The sequence below is a fragment of the Dermacentor albipictus genome, chromosome 4, assembly GCF_038994185.2.
Source record: "Dermacentor albipictus isolate Rhodes 1998 colony chromosome 4, USDA_Dalb.pri_finalv2, whole genome shotgun sequence".
Lineage (NCBI taxonomy): Eukaryota > Metazoa > Arthropoda > Arachnida > Ixodida > Ixodidae > Dermacentor > Dermacentor albipictus.
Genome location: NC_091824.1, coordinates 16,996,345 through 17,019,606, shown reverse-complemented (window position 1 = coordinate 17,019,606; position 23,262 = coordinate 16,996,345). Strand labels below are relative to the sequence as shown.

Here is a 23,262-nt window from a genome sequence, read left to right as displayed (position 1 = left end):
ACTTCATCCCCATCGAAATGCGCCTTTACATCCAAAAGAAGTTATTTTGTCTGATGCAACTGCGTGCCACACCTCGTGTACTTCTTTTCGTCAAGTGTACCACAATGACGCCAAGAAGGGATCGTTTAATTTTGCCAACTTAAGTGATATAGACTGGCTCCGCACGATTCAGTGAGCGCTTCTGTTATGTGTTCCCGCGTCCTTGTGTTCTTCGTCTGTGTTTCGCAAGCAGCCCGGAGAGTTAGCGCATAGATTTCTGCAGATTTGCTCACTAGGCCTATGATGGGATGTAGCATACCTAATCTAAGTGACGATTGAAAAAGGATAGTAAGACTCCACGTAGTTGAGGCGCGGTGGTCGGGGTCTGTATTCACAAAAAGAATTCTTGCGTTTAAGCTGTTCTCATGAGGGCATGATGCCAGCCAACCCTATTCAAATATCCATGACCCATAACTCCTATATTCAATAATCCTATATGAACGATATTGGATCCCATACAAAAGCCCGCTTTCCCTAATGTTATATAATTTCATTGGGCATAAGAGTTAGAGGGGAATACGTTTTTTCTCCAGTAGGGAATGGGCACGTTAAATATATTCTTGCACAAGCCGGCCGGCCGACCAATGGCAAACAGCACGTACGAATGAAAAGCTTTGTGAATTTGGCCCCTGATGCTTTATAGTGTATACGGACGACGATGCAAAGGCAGCAGGACTTTGTGTTCTATGCCTACATGATGCTCATGCCGCGAAACAGAGTGTGTTCCAGTGCCACTGACATGTCCGTTATTATAGGAAGCCAGCACCTAATGTATTCGTAGTGCAAATCACGCATTTCAATGTATTCATTATCAGTGTCTACAGTACTACAACGGCACACGGGTCAGGATAAGTGCCCCCGTATCTGAACACAAAGAAGGCGCTCGCACGAAGTGCGGAAGGTTGTCACGGGGTGCACGTGCTGCTGTCGCAAGCCAGGCGACAACGACGAAGTGCGGCCGCGTAACGGTGGGCAGGAGTATAAGCGCCACAAGCGGAGGAACGAGCAAGCTGCAGGCAAGCAAGCACATGAGAGACGGTGGGGGATCTCCCGGCTTAGACGGCGCCAAGGCGTGAAGGCGAAGCAAGGGCACGGAGGTGGAAGAAGCTGCCTGCCGGACTACGAGCCCACGCTCCGTCTACGTGTGCGTGGGGTACTGTATACACCAGCTACGGCCTAGCCTGCCAATGGCCGAACAGCTGGGCGCCGGATACCTCTATGCTCCCGTCGTGCATGCCTGGGGTTTCGACTCGAATTCCAAGAAACTCGTCGGGCCACGTCATCCTGCAATTCCAGTTGAAGTACCGCAACCACAGCGGATTCTCGATGCTTGTGTCGCTCCGGTGACGAAACTTCCCCGATACCCCGCACTGGACTATGGTGACTTGACGTTTTATTTAGCCAGCTTGCGGACCGGTCTTGCTTCACTAAATATCGAAGGACATTTGTAGTCTGTAATTCGTGCGTGTGCCATGGTTTTGAAAACAGAAAGGATGGGTGCGTGCGTGCGTGCGTGCGTGCGTGCGAAAGAGCGAGAGAGAGAGAGACAAGAGCGACGTGTCATCGTAATGAACAGTTTTACGAACATGTTCCTGTAAACGCACAAAAACCATAGCAGGCATGTTCTGCAAAGCACTGAGGTTCGTTACTGGACTTTTTTGTTGGCTATGCACAACAAAATACCAGGCGCAGTCAAGCAAGAAGTTGCTCGTGCATTCCAAATGTGTATCAGTAGTGTGCAGTGAAATATATTTCTGCAACAAAAATGTAGCCTTAGTTTCTTGTCATCAAAGTCCCGATGTGCGAGCTGCCGCTTAGGCTGTGCATTCTGTGCGCTGCAATCCGCGAAGCCGCCGCTGTAAGTGCCGATCAAGCCTGACCATGTATTTACCAGACGGAAACGCTGTTTCCTTTTTCTTTTTCCTTTTTCTTCTTTTTCAGCAATGCAAAGTGAATGAACATTATTCGCTTTTTATTTCAGTTACTCTTGCGCGATTGGGCATATATATGCTGGGCCCGTACTTCCGCACTTCAGTAAATATAGCACATCCGGTCTCCCGTTATTATTATTTTTTGTTCGCCCGTTTTTAATTGTGCGACTGCGTTCGTGGCGTTGCCACTTGGCGGAGCGTGCAGCATACGCATTTCAACGGCCTCCATAAAGAAAAGCCTGCTTTAATTGCGCACTCAGCAACTGTTTGGAGCGGGGCGCCTGCACAATGCTGCTACCTGGCTGCTCAGCCTCTGAAAAAAAAAAAAAGAGGTTAGAAAGAAATGCCCATTTCCAGCGCCACCCGACGGAAACAACCGCGACCGCTTTTGCCTTTCACGCTCATTGAAACTGACCAACTGCCAAGCGGCGGCTATTTCGGGCACCGAGCGTTGCATCATGCTTGCAGTTGCGCCCCTTACGAGCCGACAGGAAACACTGTTTTCCTTTGCAGGCCGAACGCAATATCAGAGAACTCCATGATAGCCCAGTCGACACGCTTATGCGGCCCAATATTGGTAGCGCTAGAAACACAAGAGCGTGAGAAAGAAACATCGGAGAAATAATATTTCCGCCGAATCCTCTGACCGTGCTGCGCGAAATTGTGCAACACGATGAATACCCCACAGCCTTGCTCTGACAATTGAGGTTTGCTGTGAGTGTAGGGCTCTCACTGTCGATTCTGTCGCCCACTCGATCAAGGCCACAGGAGACAGCCATGCATTCCATCTTAACATGTTACAGCCCAAATATTTTCTCTCCGCGTTGCCATAGTTTTGTTACAGAGACTGATTGTACAGCTAAGTTGTGTTCAGGCGACCATGCACACGAAAAACCAAGTGCTGGAGAAGGCGTGCTACAAACACTCCGGCCTACAAGAAAACTCACAACATGCCTCGCCCGCCCCCCCCCCCCCCCCCTTTTCCGCGACCCTGGAGAAACAAGAAACGAGCAGTGCACTGGCAGCGCTCGAAGAAAAAACGCGAAAAGCGCCATCTGTGCGCCGCGGCCGTACCCAAATGCCACTTCTGCAGGCAACTATTTATCTCGTCGGTCGGGTAGGCATGAATCTTGCACGTCCGCGTGTTAAAAAGCAATGTCGTAATAGCCCTGGGTTGTTTACACACACATGGGGCACGTTTTGGGCGCAATGGTGGCCGCACATAATCAAAGCCAGCGTCCGCCTGACCCGCTGACCGGCTGGTCCGGAAACCTCGGCGGTCGCAAGAGGCGCCGCCGCGACCAGTCCCACGCGTCCACCACTTTCCCCCGCGATGCGGCACAGGGGCGTGTCCGAAGGGCTCTCGGACCCAAAGGGGTGCAATTAGCCGAGTGCGATTGCGCCATTCATCACGCATCGCCGACGGGTTCGAAATGGGGAAGACGCGAGCATCGTTTTCGCTCGCTCGCGAGCAGGCCCTCGTTCTTTTTTCCACCCATGGGAGGAGGTCCCTGATTGAATTATTACGTGAGCGTTTGCACCTCGCAGCGGCGTCGCGTCTGATTGGCCGCTAATTTTCCAAACTGTGAGTGGCCCACATTAAGAGTGGAGGCCATCGTTCGCAGTTATAATTAGCTTCTCTGCAGGTATGCCAACGCTCCTGCACGTCGTAAACGCTTTCTATCGGGCGATTGATATAGTAATCTACACAACGTTCGCTCGGTAAGCTACACAAAGTTCTCTAAGTGCACTGCAAGCTAACCATTCAAGTAATACTTTTCTTGTTCAGTTTTCTTGTTCAGTAAGTTCGCGTTCAAAGCTCTTCTTACAAAGGCGATCAAAACAATACAAAGCTTGGTAAAGTTCTTCTCGGGTCACTGCTAACATTTAAGGTCGAAATAAGAAATGTATCAAACAGTATGATTATTAGTTAGCACTGAAACAGTAGAATTTGCTCTGAACTTTGACTTTTAATACGTCATTCGGTCTTCATGTCGGAATTCTTGTCACTGCCACGGATAACAGTAGTAACAATTACGCAACTGGAGTGAAGAAGCCGCGGTTTGCTTCTGTTCTGTGCTTGAAATGCATTGTTCCTCGCGCAGTCTTTTTTGCTCTTGCATCTATTATATTAATATAGGAATTTTCGTGCGCTCTCTATAGGAAGGATCTAATGACGCAAACACCTATATGCGTTGACACGTCACACTATCACACCACCGTTCTCGTAAGGAAGAGGAGCGAATTCCTTAGCGCAATAGTACTTTTGTCATCGCTATAACTGGGAAGCCGCGTTCATGTTTAGCTTCATTTTTTTTATTTATTTTCCTGAATACTGTTCTATTTCAAACCGCATTTTGGTTGCTGGTTAATCAGGTAAACACGGAAGCTAGTTTTGGGTAAAAAAGATGTCTTTTTTTTCTCGCTCTCGCAGGCGTTCCTGGGGACATGTACCACTGCACAGGAAGAAACGGCCGTCTCGGCTAAAATTGGTGAGTCATGCTGACATGCTTTCGTGACGTGTGTAGTGCACTCTGTGTGCATGTCACCGCTGCGCACAGCGCGTTCCCTGTGACCATACAATAAGCCAATTAGTATCTCTCCAAGCAAGGCTACTCGTATCACACACACACACACACACACACACACACACACACACACACACGCACACGCACACACACACACACGCACACACGCACACACAAATAAAACTAAAGAATTACCGTGATGTTTCTTAATGCCAATCCTGTAGATGACTTAATGGCGCACCGTACGACACAATGATCTAAGTGCAGACTGTAGCTATTTGCAGTTAAGGTACAAAATCCTACAGTCCCAAAATTTGGGGCCGGATTCACAAAGGCTCTCTTTGATAAGGAGGAGGAATAAACTTTATTAGTAGAAATGAGCCGACGGTAAAATCGTCCGAGGTGGGCGGCTTCCCTAGTCCAGGATGCCGTGGGCCTGAGCTGATAACTTGGCCCTGCTCACCAGGCGATGCTGGTCTTCAGGGCTCGAGCTTGTCAGCTGGGCCTCCCACTGCTCGACGGTTGGTCCGGTGATGGGCGGTGTCGATGGGTTTTGCTGACATTCCCATACCATGTGGTAGAGGGTATTGGGCCTAGAGCAGAAAGCGCATTTGTGGGTATAGGTCGTAGGGTACATCGCGTGTAGCAGAGTGCCGTGCGGGAATGTGCCGGTCTGTAGTTTTCGGAACATCACCGCCTCTTCTCTTGTCAGCTGGGGATGCGGGGGTGGATAGATCCTCCTACTCAGCCTGTAGTGGCTCAGGATATCGGCGTATCTTTTCGGGACGCTATCTTGTTGGTCTACCGGTGCTCGTGAACCTGGTGGGATAGCCCGGAGAATGTGATCTCGGGCAGCGGCATTAGCCGCTACATTACCCGCCAGGGACTCGTGTCCCGGGGCCCAGACAATGTACAGTTCAGGAAAATTGTCTCGTTTTTCGAGGATGCTCAAGGCTTGTTTGGAAATGCGGCCCTTTTGGTAATTTCTACATGCTGTTTGCGAGTCGGTGATGATTGTGATTAGATCTTCCTCTCGCTGGCCCGTAGTGGCCGCCAGGGCTATCGCCGTTTCTTCCGCGCAGTCGATGTCTGTAGTGTTTACCGAGGCCGCAGCTACCTCTTGTCCTTGGCCGTTGATCACGCTGATAGCGTGGGCCGCTCTGTTCTTGTACTTTGCCGCGTCGGTGTATCGGACCTCTCCTTGTTTTGGTCCTTCGTAGGCCTTACGTAGAGCTTTCACTCTCGCTCGCCTCCTTTCTCTGTGGTATTCAGGGTGCATGTTTCTCGGGATGCTGGCCACCGTGATCTTCTCCCTCAGGGGTAGAGGAACCCGCTGTTTTGTAGACTCATATTCGACTGGGTAGCCCAGTCTTATTAGCATGTCCCTACCCGTAAGTAATTTTTTTTTTCATTGGACCACCGCCTTCGCTAATGATATGTCCAGCTTCACGATTGGCTATAATTTGCTCTTACAAGCAATTTTTGCTTAAGGTGTCTTTTTTTCTGTTTTGTGAATAGGAGCCCTGCACTGCGTTGCCTTTTTGAAGCACTTCTCTAATTTCGCGGGACTCTAGACGTAAATGATGGAACTTAATAATAGCATGTGAACCTGAGTAAGTTGGTAAGTGTGTTCACGGCTTACGAGGAGGCGCAGAAACAGGGACGCATGGAAAAGGGAAACGAGCCACGCCACTCGCGTTGTCCTTGTTTGTTTTCCCCGAGGCTTGTGCGGATGTTTTTCCTATCAAGAAGACAGCCTATATTCTCACCCTTATATTGTTTGTGATGCGTAACAATACATACTAGACAGCTTTAGTTGGGCGTCCGCAACCACCCACGTTCGCAGCGAAGCGCGATACGGCAGTAGTTGGCCCGACGCAAAAGTTGAGAAGGGGGTTTCTGACTTGCACGCGTAGGAACCAGCAGTGTGCTACTCATTGCCGCCATATGCCACCTTCTGAAACTGTGTAGTCAATATCAGCCGCCGCGAAGTCAAACCACAAGCCGGAGTCACATCTTCGGCAAGAGGGATATCGAAAAATGCGCTCTCGTGGACACCCGAGAACACGCGAGAACGTCCCGCAAAGCCCGGAGCGGACGCTACAAAGCTTTTGAAAAGCTGCGCGCGCACGCAAGATCCGTGCGTGCTCCTGCGTACTGCGCATGCGCACTAAGGTCACCGCGGGTTTGCTGCGTGCGCACAGCTGCCGCGGACGCCCAACTAAAACTGCCTAGTTCTAGATTACGGGACTTACGCGGCTTGCGTACGCAAGAACTGCGATGGTACTGCGCATGCGCAGACCCAGACGTAGGAGTCTGCGCATGCGCAGTAGCGTTACCTGTGGTTCTTGCGTACGCAAGCCACCTGCGTCCCCTAATCTAAAGCTCTGTTCACTCCTTCACTTGTTCAAGCCGAAATTTTGTCAACTTCCGGCGCTACGTAGCTTCGTCTTAAACTGTCTGCAAGCTGAAGTACCGTACTAATATTTTCTGTGCAAAAATGTTGTGATGTTTCTATGACGTAAAAGTGCCGCACTCAAAAAAAGAAAAGAAAGAAGTTTGAAGTTGCCACAATTTCCAACGTTCGCGCCTTTTCATACGGTCGCGTCATGTCACCGGTCTTTATTCTGGTTTATATTGCTGGTCATTGTTCTCGACACTGTTCGTCGGTCTAAGAGGCAGTCCTTGGTGCCGACGACTTCCGCGAGCGTGCAAAATTAACCAGTGCAGGCCCGCTGCGATTCCACCCTCTTCCGGGCAGAGCAAGAGAGCACAGCATCGACGCGTGACCACGCTGGAATCTTCATTCCATGCGGGTTCACGCATGCGTGTCGACTGTGCGAAGCCGGCGCCAGGTCGCAAAACGTACGCACTCCGATCCCCTGCCTGCGCCACCCTCCCACCCCCACACGCCGCAAGCAGGCCCGTGTACCTTGTCTGGGAGGAGGAGGAGGAGGAGGGTGTCTGGTGCGAGGGTCCTCGCAGAGCCCCAGAATGTTTAAGTCGCTTAGCGCACAGTGGCTTGCCGATGTGCTTGAGGTCAGCGAGGCACCAAGTCAGGAAGCTGCTATTAACGGGGACGCCGTTTCACGCCGAGCATTGTTCTGCTGAAGCTTCATTTCGCCTTCTCATCGTCAGGAACTGCGGATGTTCGTGGGCGCTTCGACAATGCACACCCTCGCGGAATACACGCAACCTGCCTCTTAGTCCTTCGTCCTTTGTTCGGTTGTAGCAGGGAGCAACATCACTCGAGTTCTCAACGGGGCTATGTTCTGTTAACTACTCCAGACTAGTATCCCAGTTTGTGTTGTTTGAGAAAGACAGCAAAATGAGCACGCAAGATATATCCTTGCTGTTCTATCACACTATTATTTCGTGTTTCGGACAGATCTTTCCGTATTTGTTAGACTCAGGGAAAAAAAAAAGGGGGGGGGGGGCTCTTGGCTCTCAGACGTTCAAGTGCAGTGTTTGCTCAAACAGGCAGGCGCAGACTCACAAATAGATCCAACAATGACACCCGCCCTGCTCTTCCCGCTTGTATGCCGTGCGCGAAAATGGTGTTATTACGCCTCTGCTACATCGTAACCAACTCACCCGAGCAACAATTGGTGCGGAAACAAGACAGGCGCCTTGCGCGCCCCTCCACGTCTGGGTGCTCGCAGTTCGATGAATTTCAGCAACAGTGCGCCGCGCTGACACCTCCGAAGAAAAGCGGAAGGAAGGAGGGTTGCCGGGATCTCTGCGTTTCGGCGTGACTTGGCGCGACTAGGCGTGACCGACCCGTTGCCCGGCGCCCAGCTGCGTGCCAAACCGACGCTCTCGGACACACACGGGCGTCCGCCGTGCGTGCCGCCGCCGGCAGCAGAGGAACGGGTCAGCTGCTAGCGCGGCCAACGGCGGATCCGTGTTATTGTGTGTGTCCAGGGCGAGGAGGGAGGGGCGTCCAAGGTCGGGCCTCGCTCGGGGCCGCGCAATGGCGCGCTCGTCAGGTGCCGAGCTGGCGGCGAAAGAAAGAGCGCGAGGTAGCAGACACTTGGAGGAGTACGCGACGCGCTTGCCGATCGGCGTAGGCGTCCTCACGCGTGCTCTTCTCCCATTAGCTCGCCAGGGGTGGGAGGAAGCGAGAGGGGGAAGTCGACGACGCCGGGATGTTCCTGACGCTTCTCTCTCCAGAAGGCGTCCGACGATGAGCACGGCGCACTGGTTGCATTTGCTCCGGAGTTAAACAAAGGAGCTGCTCTGAGGGTGGAGGTGCAAGCAGTACTCCAGACCACGACCAAGAGGAATGGTGGCCAGCGTGCGATCAGCGCGACCAAGCGCTGTCAGTCTGGACGGGGAAAGGAGGGGGGGAGGCAGCACAGAATGCGTGTGACTGAGTGTACTTCGTTTCTTTTTCAGCTCGTGCATACGTAGTTTCTCAGTGTTCGGTTTCTGGCGGATGCGTAAGTGTCCAGCTAACACGTGCATAACTTTCACGCGCAGGCCCACGCAACATCGTGGGGTCGTAACTTTTCATCACTAAATCTCTGGAAGCGCACTAGGTCTCATGCCTTCTCCCTTCAATGCTGCGTCAAGCTTTAAATTTTCTTTTTTTTCATTCAATCCATACACTGGCTTAATTGACAAGCCTATTTACATTATTACCATCACATTTGTTTCGCCTCTACAGGCCGTTATCATATACGTTCTTGCCTTTGTTTTACTTTCCTTTTCCTGTCTTACTGCTCCTGGAGCCTTTCTTTCCCCGATCCTATTCCCTATGCAGAGTAGAATGTAGCGCCTGCGTACACGCCGACAGAATTTCATTAAAGAGCATTGTATCTCTCTCGTTCCCCCTACTGCTAAAGCGGGTGTAGCGTTGACCCCATTTCGTTCTCGTTGCTCAAGTGCTGTAATCCGAATTGCGCCTGAGTGCTAACTGGAAGCTCGTAGGTGAACGCGACCTGCGCGCCGCTTGGGAAGTGTTCCAGTGGCGCAAGAACGCAGGCGGTTGCACGGTAGTCATTACTTGCGTGTAGTAAGTTTCACGAAGTGGTGCACTTTTGCTCTCTGTTGCGTTTATAACCAACGTCTGTCTTGCTTATTTGCTTATTTGTCTTGCCTGCGTGGAAAGCAGCAAGCCTGCACTCGCATCTACTGCAGCAAGGATAAACTCAAGCGCGGAGCCTCAAATCTCACCTCAAGCCTCAACAGGTCTGGCCATTTTGAGCTGACAAGCGCAGCACATACAATGCGCGCTAGCCATCGTGCGTGCTAAGTAACACATCCGTACGCTCTGCGGAAAGTGCTTAAAGGGACTGACAACCGATCTTTAAGGACCCAGTTTTTGATGGCGCAACGCAAAGCTCACGCTCGGGTGTGTGCATACCCGCAGTGGTTACTACGAAAGGCGCGTGGATTTCTTGTAGGCATAATTTTTCGATCTGAGCACCCTCTAAGAAAGTAAGCGTCCCTCCTCCAGCAACGCTGAGAAGTGAGAGCGATGTCGATAGCCCGCCTCGTACATTGGGAAAGCCGCCCAACGCTCTGCTTTCACAGGAGTGAGTGTAACTGTGGCTAACCACCCGAATTTTGACAATTTCAACCACTTTTGAAAATCAAAAGCTGGTACAATAAGTTTGCGTTATTGTACAGATCTTTCTTATATTTGTACCGCATTTTTGCTGCCGTACACGCCTGCGTCATGGCTGGCTGCACCCCGTCGTCATTGATCTGTCGGTAAACGAGCCAAGCCAACTCGCCGAAAACGAAGGCGACGGCAGCGCCCCTTTTCTACACCTTACAGGCGAAGGCCTATCTGCACATTGTAAATTAGAAAAGGCTTATAACAGAAAAAAATGTACTGCATTTCAACACTAATATAGAGACCAGGAACTGCGCACACCAATAGAAAGTCACGTGATAGGCCTCTTAGACATCTTCATGTTCCCGCGGGGGATGCCAAAGGTCATTTTTCGCGACTTCTAGAGAAGAAATAAAAACATAAATCTGCGTTTAAAGAGAAACGACATGACGCTTTAGCCGCTACAATAGGCACCCTTTCCCTTAGCCGGGATATCCCGATTCATGTTCCGAGCGGTTGTCTGACCCTTTAAATTTCTATCAAAACGCCGCGCTCCCAACCGGAGAGTCGACATAGATCGCGCAAGTGCGCTTACGTAGTTCACTGTGCTGTGACGTCATTCACAGTGGCACGTGACTTGGAGAATTATTCAAGGCAACATCAATTGTTTGATCTGTTGCTTCAATAGCCGAATTAAAGTTTAGAGAAAAAGTAAAACCTACAAACCGAATCTCTGCGTGTCCTTGTTTCACTTCATGCCTTAGCAAGAGAGATGTACTTCTGTTTCGTCTCCTTGTTCCCATGTCGCGGAGTCGCGCGCTCAAAGAGCACAACTTTGTCATTTTCTACCATGTTCCAGCGCCCGATCATGCTGTGTGATCCGGTGCGTGTGCTTCAGTGTTCGTGTAGCACTGACTTGTAGTCAGGTGTTGCTGCGCACAGCACACAAAATCGTGCAGTGCGCGAAACGAATCAAATGCAAGAGGTCGTGCGCGCGATAGTCAGCGCAGCAAGAACGCGAGAGAAAAAAATAAAGAAGGCGGGGCCCGTGACGTATGTGTCACGCGATCCTCCGGCTCCGGTTTGGGAGCACGCTGGGAAGGCATTTCCCTTGCGGAGGCTCGACGGGGCAACTGGAGAGAGCGTTAGGTTGGCGGTGCCACTCGCCTCCTGAAATCATGGGCTCGCGGCGTTGAAATATTTATCTCGGCTATTAAGGAATCAACATTAAGAACACTTGCGGCAGAACGCCCCCTAGGATACACGTAACAACTTCCAGCGTATAACCAAAATTTGCGATGTGGCCTGGTGAGGGGCCCTTTAAGAACCCCCTTCAAAGGGCATTTAAACTGAGTCAGATCATTTTTTTCTTTCAGAATATGTTATTTTTCGAAGACAGGGTTGTTCCTTTCGTTCAAGTCGAAAGCACTGGTTGCACAAAAAAAAATTTAAAAGAATTCTTAAGTTACATCTTTTATTTTTTTATCGTTATGCGTGTAGGCTGGTTGGCGACTGTACGGCACGAGCGAATAGTGGTGCGAGTACACATCGTTCTGCTCGAGCAAAATAAAACAGCAAGGAGAGAAGAAAATGAACGCTGTACTCAGGTTGTCTCCAAGAAGCCTTAAAAGAGGCACAGCTTTCGTGCAGCGAAGCGTCGTTGCCCCTCGAGGAACAGTTGCTGAAATGTGTTGTCTAACGTTCCAAACGCGAGGAGGCTTCGTTGCAAACAGAGCTTCTCACCCTGCGCTGGACTACGTGGGTGAATGACGAGACTGGGGGCTGAGGCCGACTGGAGAGCTGCTAGCACAACTCATCGCGACCAAACGAGAGCTGCAAAGTGCGGGAAAACGCGGAGGGCGCGCAAATGCAGAAGTTGGCGGTGGCGTATACGTTGGTCGTTTGAGTCTGTGTGGCAAGCCTCATTATCGTGCTGTAGTTTATTTTTCCAGACAACGGACCGTTTTTAGAGCAGTATGTGGCACCCATTTATTTAGGAGCCTGTCACTTTACGGTCGTTTCATTGCCCCCTCTTCTGACGCATTGTGTAAAACTCGGGAAGCCGGAATGTGTGGCATTGTGTGGCACATTGCTTATCGCATTTATTCGGTGTCCCATGTTTGAATATACAAGAGTCGCACGTGGAAAGAAAGGAGAACTACTGCATCTATCTTGCCCACTCTGAGGCTTTTAAGCTAATAGCGATCTGAACTGGTGTTTGCTGAATAAGTTAAGTCAATAATCCTTCCCGTTGCGTCCGAGACATTGAGCTATAATGGCAGAAAAAACACGACAATTTAAATTGCCACTTTAACGACGCTTCTATTATTTGCTTAAGATCAAGATAGTTATGCATGAGAAGCTGATCTCGTAACAGACGCGACAGCCAGTAATTCTTTCCGTCTTGTCATTCTTCTTAGGGTAACGCGGTCACAAAGCCGAGTAATCTAACATCAGCGCACAGTTCCTTTTGTTAGCGATAACGCGACTCGCTTAGTTGTCTCTGGGTTACGCTTCCCCAGCCACAAACGGCGGCGGTGCCAAGTAACGTAACCGAAGGAATCCTCGCGCCCCCTGACGGCCGTGAAATTCCCGACGTCTCGCTTCATCGGCACTGAGGTGGCGGATAGGCGCTGTCCGAGCGATGCGAATGCCGACACGCCACCCAACGGGTCTCGGACGACGACGCCCGGCTGCGCCCCACGGCAGCCGGCCACCGCGGGTCATGCGTGCGCTGTCGCCTGCGCGACTGCTTCGCCGCCTGGCGGAACTGAACTGCGCCGAAGGAAACGTGGCTCCCGTTGAGATGAACGCGTGGCCGCGTGCCTGCGGACACGCGAGAGGTCTCACGCACGTGTGAGCCCACCGCGAACGTTAGAGCGCGGCTGCAGCCGTACACGACGACGGCCTTTACTCAGAGAGGAATACATACCGACCACGAGAGTATAGGTTAGTGAAAATGAGCGGTTCACCCGTTCACACATCGTAGGTGGTGCGTGCACTCTAAAAGTGCGGTAGTTAAAAAAGTCATTAGTTGATGCATTCAAATGACGCATATGGTCAAATTCTGCTTTAAATATCTAAATTTCGCATGTCTTTTTAATACTTGTAATCAATAAAATACAGGGAGAATAAAAGACGGATGATGAGCAGCGCGAACGTGGCCATTTGCATAACTGTGATCTCTGGATGACAGAATTAAGAAAGTATGCTTCCTCCTTTAGATGAGGGATAGTCTGAGAAGTGGCAAGGGGCTAACGAGCCAAACGGCTCCTTCCCTCCCGTAGCTGTTGGTTTCTTACTGTTTTAATGTGCCCGCGTCTACAGGCAATCTAAATGTTGCAAGAAACCTTATGTCGTTTATATTTTAAATATCAAATTTCTTACCTCTTTCTTTTTTTTTTACTGCCCTGTACTTTCAGTGATTGGACGTTTAAATCAAATACTCAGTCAATAACTGGATCAGTTAATCAATCAAATATGCCTGGCGCCGTTTCTTGTGAGACTGAAACAAGATCAATTCAAATATGGGCTATCCCTGGACCGAGTAGGCGGTAACTGTCAGCGAATTCTTTTAGGTAGTTCGAATTGCCAAAACTTCTACGGTGGAGAGATTTTACGCTGGCCGATGACCGACGAAAAGCAAAATACTCGATAGGCAAATGCTGAGCGCTCGTGGCTTAGTATAGTTTAACCGAAAAGGAAAAAAAAGCATATGTAAAAAACAACTGTGTGTACCGATATGCCTGCCTGAGGCACTTAAATCTCCATGCGTAAAGGAACAACACGTGTCAGCACACCTTGGCACCTAATCACAGAACTATCCCGTTCAAAAGCATCACGCGTTCCATTCCCATCACTATATATGCGTTGTGAAGGCAAGATTTCTATAAATATTTATTATTGATGTTCTGAAAATCCCGTCTTGCAAGGACTTTTTGAAATGGGCAGCTTATATAGGTCTATATGATCTCATAATTAGTATTCACCTTTGTCTTCTTTCGTTTTTTTTTTTCTCTGGGGGAGCGGTACAGCCCGTTACGAGTATCAAATATAGATATACGCCTGATCCGCTCACGTCATAATGTTCTAGCATGTACGCTGTAGCGCATCGTGATCAGAATGTTCCAACGCTAAGAATATCGGCAAAAAGAAAAAGACCTGACGCGCTAGCCTATTCTACATCGGCTATATCAAGGTTGGCAACAATATTGGAGACAATAAAAAAGGCACGAGTGATTCCTGACACAGCCAGTGTGTCGCAAGAATTACAGATTTTTCCGCCAGTATCGGAGACAAAAAAAAATACAAAACAGCTATAGCTTCCACTGAAGTAAACGAACATATCGCTGGTGCTCCAATAAAAATATTTCAAAGTCTCGGCGTTGAAGACGCTCACTCTGAAAGTGAGCAATCTGCCAGACCCGTGTCTGGCAGAAGCACAAGGCGAGGTCGTGGAAGCGAAAAGCGAGGGGCGCTAAGTGAATAACAATCGGCGGTTTCATCTCGGGAGCTTTTATCATAAGTCACCGTAAAAAGTACCGCTATTGCCGTTCCGTTCTCCCCACTGTCGGATATCTGCGCGAGGCAAGGGCTGGTCGAGAATGCAGAAGGAGGTCTGGCGCGGCTCGACCTTGCATCACACACGCCGCCCGCCTAAAAAAAGAACGCGCATAGCTGAATGTGTAGCAGGGAAACAAGCGGAAAACAAGAAGAAACGAGGCGGAGAGGGACTGCAGAATTCGTTGGCTCGGAGAGACGTGACAACGCTGCTCGATGAGCGCGACGCACCTCTTTGTCGCGCGTGGCACGCACCGCGCAATTTATGCTCTGTGAGAAACTTGCCAGCGGATTTTCCCTCGCGAGTGACGAGATCGGCGACTCGGGATGGCGCGACTTTCTCGAGTGTGGTCATGCCGGCGTGGTGGGCGAGCCGCCATCCCTCGGGGCATCGAGAGGGCCGAAGCGCGCCCGATACCAGCGCACCAGAAGTCGTTTGTGCCAACGCTCGCGCGTCCCTTGAGCGTGACCCGTAATCACTGTTCCATTGCCGCCTGAACGGCGAGCGCCGTTTTACTGACCGATAACTCTCGCCTATCGCATCCCTTTGCCCCTCCCCCAGTACAGGGTAGCCAACCGGAGATAACCCCTGGTTAACCTCCTTGTCATTTCTTTGCCTTTCTCTCTCTCTCTCTACAGCGCCATATTATAGGGTTAAAGGTACGAAAAACTCGCCACTATTACGAGAAATGCAGCGTCGGAAGCGTCCTGTGGCTTCGGCTACGCATGCCATGCATTGAAAGTCACTTATGTTCTGCGTTCCCTTGAAGTTGGTGCTACACGTCTAACATTACCATGGGTGTCACGTTTGTAAAAGTAGCAGTATGCTTTAGATCAGACATCAATTACAACCTTCAAGGCAAGAAGGGATTGGTGGTAAAGGGCGGCTTTAGGCGTGTCTGACACCGCTACCAGCGCAATCCTTGGGCACATGGGGTTGTCGAAATTTGAACCGCGGTAGGCATTAAGCAAGATACAGTACGTATAACGATTGAGTCGAATAGTAGAGGACGTGGGCGGCGAGCCTCTTCAGGTACCTGTATGGGTGCCATGTCGACACTTGGTGGAGAACGCGAGAAATAAATGCAGTGGCTTATAAGGTTTCTGTGACTGAGATGGTGCGAGAAGAACTACTCGAGAACTACAGTGCTTGATATACCGACGTTATAACTCCGCAGGGCGACAATGCAAGCAATCGTAAAAGATTTCTGTTTTTTTTTCTTACTTCAGAGTGAAATGCTGCATACTGGATTTGTATAATATATGCATTATTTGCCACTGACGATTCAACATATGCAAATACAGCGTAACTCACTGGGGTGGCGTAGCGGCTTTGGTGTTGCGCTGCTGAGCCCGAGAGCGCGCGATCGAACCCCGCCCGCGGTAGCGGAATTTCGACGGCGGTGTGGTGCGAAACCCCCCGTGTACTGTGCATTAGGTGCACGTTAAAGAATCGACATTTGGGCAAGTTGGTACCGGTTGAACATCTTCAAGAGGCAGCGCAAGACGACAAAGACAGAAAGCGTTGTGTTTGTATCTGTGTCTTTCCTTCTTTCTGTCTTTGCCGGGCTGTTCTGCCCCTTCAAGTTGTGCACGTTAAAGAAAGCCCAGGGAGTCAAAATCGCTCCGGAGTCCCCCCTACGGCGTGCCTCATAACCGTGTCGTCGATTTGGCACGTAAAACCCCGGATTTAAATTAATATATAGCGCAGTTACCTTCGGCGTCAAATAGATGAGTTCGAGAAAGGCTTTCAGACATACAATCAGTGCAATCGGTGTTCAGTAGGAGTCTATAACACTGAAGCTTGGAAGCCGCAGAATAAGACGCCCTCTTGCATTCGTTTCAGTGACACTCAGCGATGAAAGCGATGATACAGAGGGCAGGTAACTGGATGTACGTACGAGTGCACAGAAACCAGGTATTTCGGTTTAGGTGGTGTGTCCGCACTAACGCGATGCCTCTGCAGCGTAGATGCTACACTGTCTTCGTGATGGTGGTGTGCTAGCTGAGTGATTACCATTATGAAACACACCATGTCCTGCTAAGACATAAAGTGTCCGGCGGTTACACAATAATACACTGTCCTCTAATGCTAAAATCGATTAGTGATTTGTTCGTGTATTGCATGTTACCTTTTGCATACAGTCTTGAATTTCTGTGGTTCCGTTCACTACTTCTACCTTCGTCTTAAAGTCCATGTTCTGCCAAGTCATTCTCATAAGTAAGCAAGATAACGCCTATTTGTGCGGAAACCCTTGGTATCAGAAATAACTGCACGTTTACAAAGTGCAAACTAGAATATTAGGTTCTAGGTCATCCTTATCCTGTGCATGCAGGGCCAGCGCGTCGTTTTCCGTGATTTGTTGCATCTCGCTGCCGATCGAATAATGCGTTAAAAAAGAAAAACGGGGGAAAACGAGATAAAAGAGAACAAGCAATGCATACCACCACTTTGTTATAGACGTCTTCTGTTCTATCTATTCTACTCACTCAACCTTGAGGAACTGTCGAACATCCGTGCGAGATGCCAAATGGCTGTGCAGTTTTCCTGAAAGGACTCTCGTGACGAGACCGAGGGGGAAGCGGCCGCGCAAGCAACGCTCAGTTCCCGCACTCTCGGCGCGCCTCAGCGCGGGCACCAGTGCCACTGAGCGCGCTGTTTGTGCGACTGCCTCTGTCGCGGCAACGTGGTCGCAGGCGTGGCAGAAGACGGGGGACCCACCTGGCCGGGCCGCGCCTTCTCGCCCAGCTGACGTCCTCGAGCATTCCTTCGCGGGCCGTGTGCCGTCGGCGCGCATCGTCAAGGCCGCGTGTCCCTCGCGCGGACAGCCCGGCCGGCTCTCTTTTTCACAACGCACGAGCACACTATGGCGCCTGCCAGTGGCTCCGGCTACTCCCGTTTCGCTTACAAGGGAATGTAGTAACACGAATGATGCTGAAACTAGGTATGTTACTGCTAATATTAACATAGAATAAGGAGGACGAGATGATGCTGAAAGAAAAAAAGAAGGGAATGAAAGAATCACGACACATTGCGCTAGGCGGCACCCACAACACAATAAAGGCCCCAAAACGCCTATGTAGTCTGGTCACAGACAGGCGTAGAGAGTCAGGTTGCAAAACATAGAAACATGCATACAGACAAAATAAGCGGTTAAAGGGAACCTACTGCGAATAATGTACACCGTTATTTCCTTGCGAGTTATCATGATTCAGCACAATTTCACTATTTCTAAAAGTGGCGGCTGTGCTGCTGTTCGGGCCGCGTCAGAGAAAGATTTCCAATATATTTGACGTGGCGAGTGCAGAATCTCATCACATTCGGGCCGAGTTATACTGCGGGCACGCGAAAGATGGTGCGCAAAGGCGAGCGACGGTTCCCATTGCGATGGACAAGGGCGAACACGTAATTACGGCTTCTTATACGGTGCCTCTAGTGAATACCACTAATTAGATCGTCAATGCCTTTTGCAATGGATGGAAAACTGGCACAAATGTGCTAGAGTATATACGCCTCCGGATAGTGTGAACACACACAAAAAAAGGTTATTACAAGAGCGCAAATACACTATTGTAATTATACTGTAAATTACGTATACGTTTTCGTTCTGATTCCGGAAAAAGAAACGCCTGCTTCGGAGAGATCTGTTTTCGTACCGTTGTTTTGCCACTCGTCCGCGACTTTCCATACATGAACAAACCTTTTATTCTTATGGTATTAAAGGAGCAGAGTTTTCTTCGCAGCACCGACTCAATGCATCTCTCGTTTCATTCTATGAGATAAATACTACTTGCCGAATTTTGAAAAATGAGAGGCTGGGAAATTCTGAGGTGTGCATGAGAGATTATACGCCGTACCACTGCATGCAATATGTAACCACAAGGTGGCAGTCAACTGCCAACGATGTAATTTCTTTCCTTCACGCAGCGTGCTACGCAATGCCCCATAAGCAGGTGGGATAATGTGTCGGCGCAGACCTTGACCCCGGCATGCACGAGTCAATAGGAAGCAGCCGGTCCACTCTCCGAGGCTGAACCTCGTACGTCGGAGAAAGCGGATTCCTCCGCGATACACAACGGCCGCGAGAGCGCCTACGCGAGCGAGCGTGTTGTTGTCATGGCTCGACGAATTCGCAGACAGTTTACCCCGTACCGAAACCGTACATGCATTGCTTAACAGTTCGCCGCGATACTTTATCTCCACGCAATACGAATTTTAAAGTAATTTGTGTGAGTAGACGCTCAAAATACGTCAACACGTCGAGGAATTTTTTTGTTTTGGTTCACACGTAGCTTCATAGAATAATGATGGGTGCAGCCGTAACGCATCCCGACAATAAGCTCCGAACTTTGGTTATACCTACATACTGAAGTGATTGCTGTACGCTCTTCGACACATACGTCTCTTGCACGGGCCTAGTGAGCCTACCGCAACACGTTACACCTATTCGCACTGCCGTGGTCCTCTCTTTCTTTCTTTTTGCTTTCAATTTTGTCTTTCTTTGTTGAAGTATTCATAAAAACGCTGGATGAGCCGTATTACCGCTGATATTCCGTCGCACTGTGCAGCACTACGCTTTACAGTCTAAATTTGATGCAAATAGCTCAAAGTGACGCTCTTCGAACGACTGCCATGCATGCAGGCTCGAGGAAATTGCCAGCGCCCTTGGGCCGACGACTGGCACAGGAGCGGACGTACGCCAGCTTACTTGGGAACGATTGTTAACCGCTACGCACGTCGTAGAATAGCCGATCGAAAATTTAGCACACGGTCTTGCCGGGGAATGCACGTTCCTTGTTTCGTGCGCTCTTGCTAGAGACAGAGACATGAATTCACGTCGCAGGGCAGTCTTAAAGGAAGCAACGATCAACTCTTTGCGATTACGTCACTTCGTCTCCCGGCATGACGCAAGATGTTGCCGTCGCGCACTGTGCTGCACAAAGCCAACGGGAAGAGGCGGGTGCAGGGTCGCGAGCTGTTCCGAGGGAGAGAGGCGACGTCCGTCTAGCCGTCTTTCTAAGAATAAGTTGCGCGAGTCACTTTGCTTCGCAAGGCGCGTGCCTAAGCTTGTGTGACGTCCTCCAAGATACCACAAAAGTACAGGTCTGAAGGAAAATGGACGAAGACAGAAGGAGTTCCTTGCAGCTTATTCACGCAGCCTGAAATTGACTTCTGCACGCTGTTAGATATGGGACCGTTTCCTGAGCCTACTTCGAGTTCCCCAGACCACATCGAATCGCACCACACTAATTAGGGAGCGCAGAAACACGGATGCCACATTCCTGAGGCACGACACGTGCAAACAAGTTGGCGGACCCCACTTCGTGTGCAGCCGGTGGAGCTATTCACTGCTTGGCGCTTCCCGAAAGTGAAGGGAAGGGACTCTTCCGTCCTGGCACTGTTGCGGGTAAAGTGGGTCCCGAAGAAAGACGGCTGTAATGCACCGTGACAACCTGGCGGCGTCGCCCCCTTCCCTCTATGGTGACCGCGCATTGCAAGTCAGCAAGGCAAGACCGCAGGGAGAAGAAAGCCCTCGGACAAACACACGAGCAGCGACTCTTTTCACCGGGTGTGACTCCATCGCACGGGCGCCTACCATTGGCCGAAAATGGCGCCACCTGAGCGGGCTCTCCCATTGGCCGAACGTGACGTGTCTTATCGACAGCGAAGGGCTTAAAAGACGCAGACCGGGAGGAGTCCAGATGATTCCTAGAGCATTCCTTAATTCATCTCTTTCGAGCTTCTTGCCGCGGGCCGCAGCGTCCGAGTTGCTGCCGCCCGTAATGACTCTAAGACTGTTAATTGACTCTCACTGTAAATAATGTAAATAAACCTCCCAAGTTTTTCATCCCCTCGTCCTCCTCAACTCCTACAACGCCAAACTTTGCCACACGAACAGTCGCCAATTTTCTCCATGTGCGTCTAAAGAACAAAGATATTATTATTATTATTATTGTTGTTGTTGTTGTTGTTGTTGAGAAAGCAGTGGTTCGCACACTTTCGCTCGCGGTTGTACATTCCACACAGTGCAAGCAGCGCGGCACTAACACAGAAGTTCCTATTCAAATCTTTATGCAAACCATCTGCATATGCAAGCCTTCGCCAATGGCTGCTACGTTTATATGCACCCGCCGTGGTTGCTCAGTGGCTATGGTGTTGGGCTGTTGATCACGAGGTCGCGGGAATAAATCCCGACCACGGCGGCCCCATTTCATTGCGGCCGAAATGCGAAAACACCCATGTGCTTAGATTTACATGCACGTTAAAGAACCCCAGGTGGTCGAAATTTCCGCAGTCCTCCACTACGGCGTGCCCCATAAAGAGAAAGTGGTTTTGGCACGGAAAAAGCAGAATTTAATTCAATTACGTTTGTCTGTTTTTTATTTCAGTTTTGTTTTTCTGTGTAAGGTGCGGGTTGCAAAAACGGGATAGTTGTACGAAGACAACTGTTTCCCTATATATGCATTGATTCAGGCGTGCCCCCACGGTATGGACAGCTGGTGGGAGACGTGTACAGCAGAGATTCGCTGGCTTAAACATAGGTGCGACGCGACCGCCCGCCTCCGCACTCTCTTCGCAGTTGCACAATTTGTGCGGCAGATTTTATACTCGTTAAGCACCTGGGCAAGGAGAGGGCGCACATCCGCGCAAACAGGCCACAAACGGAGGCTGGCGCAAAGCCAGATCTGTGATCGAGGCTCGGCGGCGGCGGCGGCAGCAGCCTCGCGCGAGTCCGCGGTCAGTTGAGGCCTCATTTTTGATTTCTCCAACGAAGGATACGACTTTGGTGGCGTCTAACTTCGGCGTCACGGAAGCACCGGGCATGCTACTCTAGAAATTGTCACCTTTCGCCATATTCTCGAATTCAGCATCTTGTCGGCTCTGATTGACCCAGAGTGCTCCTACCGCCTTTGTGATTGGCTCAAAATGCCGCCATTACAGGATTTTGCAATATCGAGGAATCTGTCAGTATTCAGAATAGCATCCCGGGTTACGTGCTCAAACACTGCAGTGATGCAATGTGAACGCGCGAGGGTATTCAGTTTGACTTCACAGCGCATGACGACCCCGTCCTCTTATGCTTGCAACCTTCGGCTGTTCAGACTCGTACACTCTCGCTTCGCATGTCATTTCCCGGCATTAACACCCACCGCTTCCGTACCTCCTTCACTCGCATACTTAAGTTTCATGGTCGTTTGCGTTACAGATTGGGCCAATTCGCATGTGAATAGCAGAGAAGACGAATGTTGTGACATATGAGCGAACATTGGTACCTGCGTAAAAGGATAGCGCGGATCAATAAATTAGGACAACAAACAACAACAGCTGAGTTTTGAACATGCCACACACACGGTTTTCACATATTTTCATGCGCCCTCCCAGTGCGTTTACGTAGCACTGTGCATATTGAGAAATGGAGGGAACCTAATATGCCCCGAAAGAGCGCTGAAGCGTCACAGCTGCCACAATCCGTCCGCAACAGGTCCAGCTACTGCGCTTCCCCTATACCGCAATGCCGTGCATTTCAGCTTTTTCTTTCTTTCCTTCATACGGATTTCATTTCCAACGTTCCGTCAAACCGGAATCAGTAAGGCGTTACCACTAGCCAGTGTAAGACGGTAATCGCGATGAGGCGCGACCTTATCACGGACCCGTTACTCGGGCAGCCTTCGACTGGAGAGGCGCAGATATCATCACATATTTTTATTATTCGAAAGAGACTGCTTACGAACCAGGATGCGACACTCTCGCTCTGCTCATATGCGGTGGAATTGCTATGCGTGCCGCATATGTGCCTGGGCGCGCAGATAAGCCATCGTCTGTGCATCCGTGCGAAGGCCGCGAGCGGAGCTGCCGATGGAACCGGTGGCAGCCGGACGTCCAACCTCTCGCGATCGTCCCCCTCGCCCCCGGCTGGAGCTGGGCGCCGCGAACGATGCAACGCCTCTCTGCCGGTGCGGCGCGTAGGGCGCCTCCGCCTACGTCAAAGGTCACCTTCCGACTACCATGGTATCGAGGAAGTATAGAGCAGCCCCAGATGACACCCAGGTCGTAAATAAGCCCTTCTTCTTAAACTACCTCAATTAGATTTTGAAAAGATGTGAAGATATCCTTTCGAATATAGCAAATGCTCTCAGTGACACATTCCTGAGGCCACGTATGTATAATGCTCGCAGGAAAATGTGTCTTTGATATCAATGTTTTTTTTTCTCATTTATTTAATAGATGACCGTTATTTCTTAGCGCCTATAAGTGTCGCTGTCTACCCTTTCCTTGGGGCATAAGATAAGTTAACCATAAGGAAAATATGCACGAACAGAATGCGCCTGAAACAAGGTGGCCACGGTATAACGGCCACAAAAATACCTATGTAGTCAAAAGTTCGCCAAAAGTTCCTCTGTCAGGTAACATGACGAACAAGAAGTTGCGGTAGCTGACCAAGTTAAAGTAAACAAAAAAAAAGGAAAGACACATTTAGAAACCCGTGCGGGTTCCTTGATCACACTAAAAGTGGGCAAGAGCCGTGTGTCGTTCACACTTCAAACGACGGACGAGATTATAACAGAACTGATGGCAATCTTCCGGTTACCTACACCCGTTGAGTCACAAATTGTCCCTAAAGTGGGTTCTTGCCCACTA

At 50.1% G+C, this 23,262-nt stretch overlaps 1 protein-coding gene across 2 annotated transcripts in view; it reads left to right on the top strand.

Moving 5' to 3' along the window:
• pio (piopio) overlaps window positions 1-23,262 on the top strand; it is a 133,079-nt gene that overhangs the window by 83,593 nt on the left and 26,224 nt on the right. For both annotated transcript variants that reach the window (XM_065450809.1, XM_065450803.1), the window contains exon 3: window positions 4,405-4,462. In XM_065450809.1, the coding sequence (XP_065306881.1) occupies window positions 4,405-4,462 (58 nt within the window). The remainder of the gene's footprint in view (window positions 1-4,404; window positions 4,463-23,262) is intronic.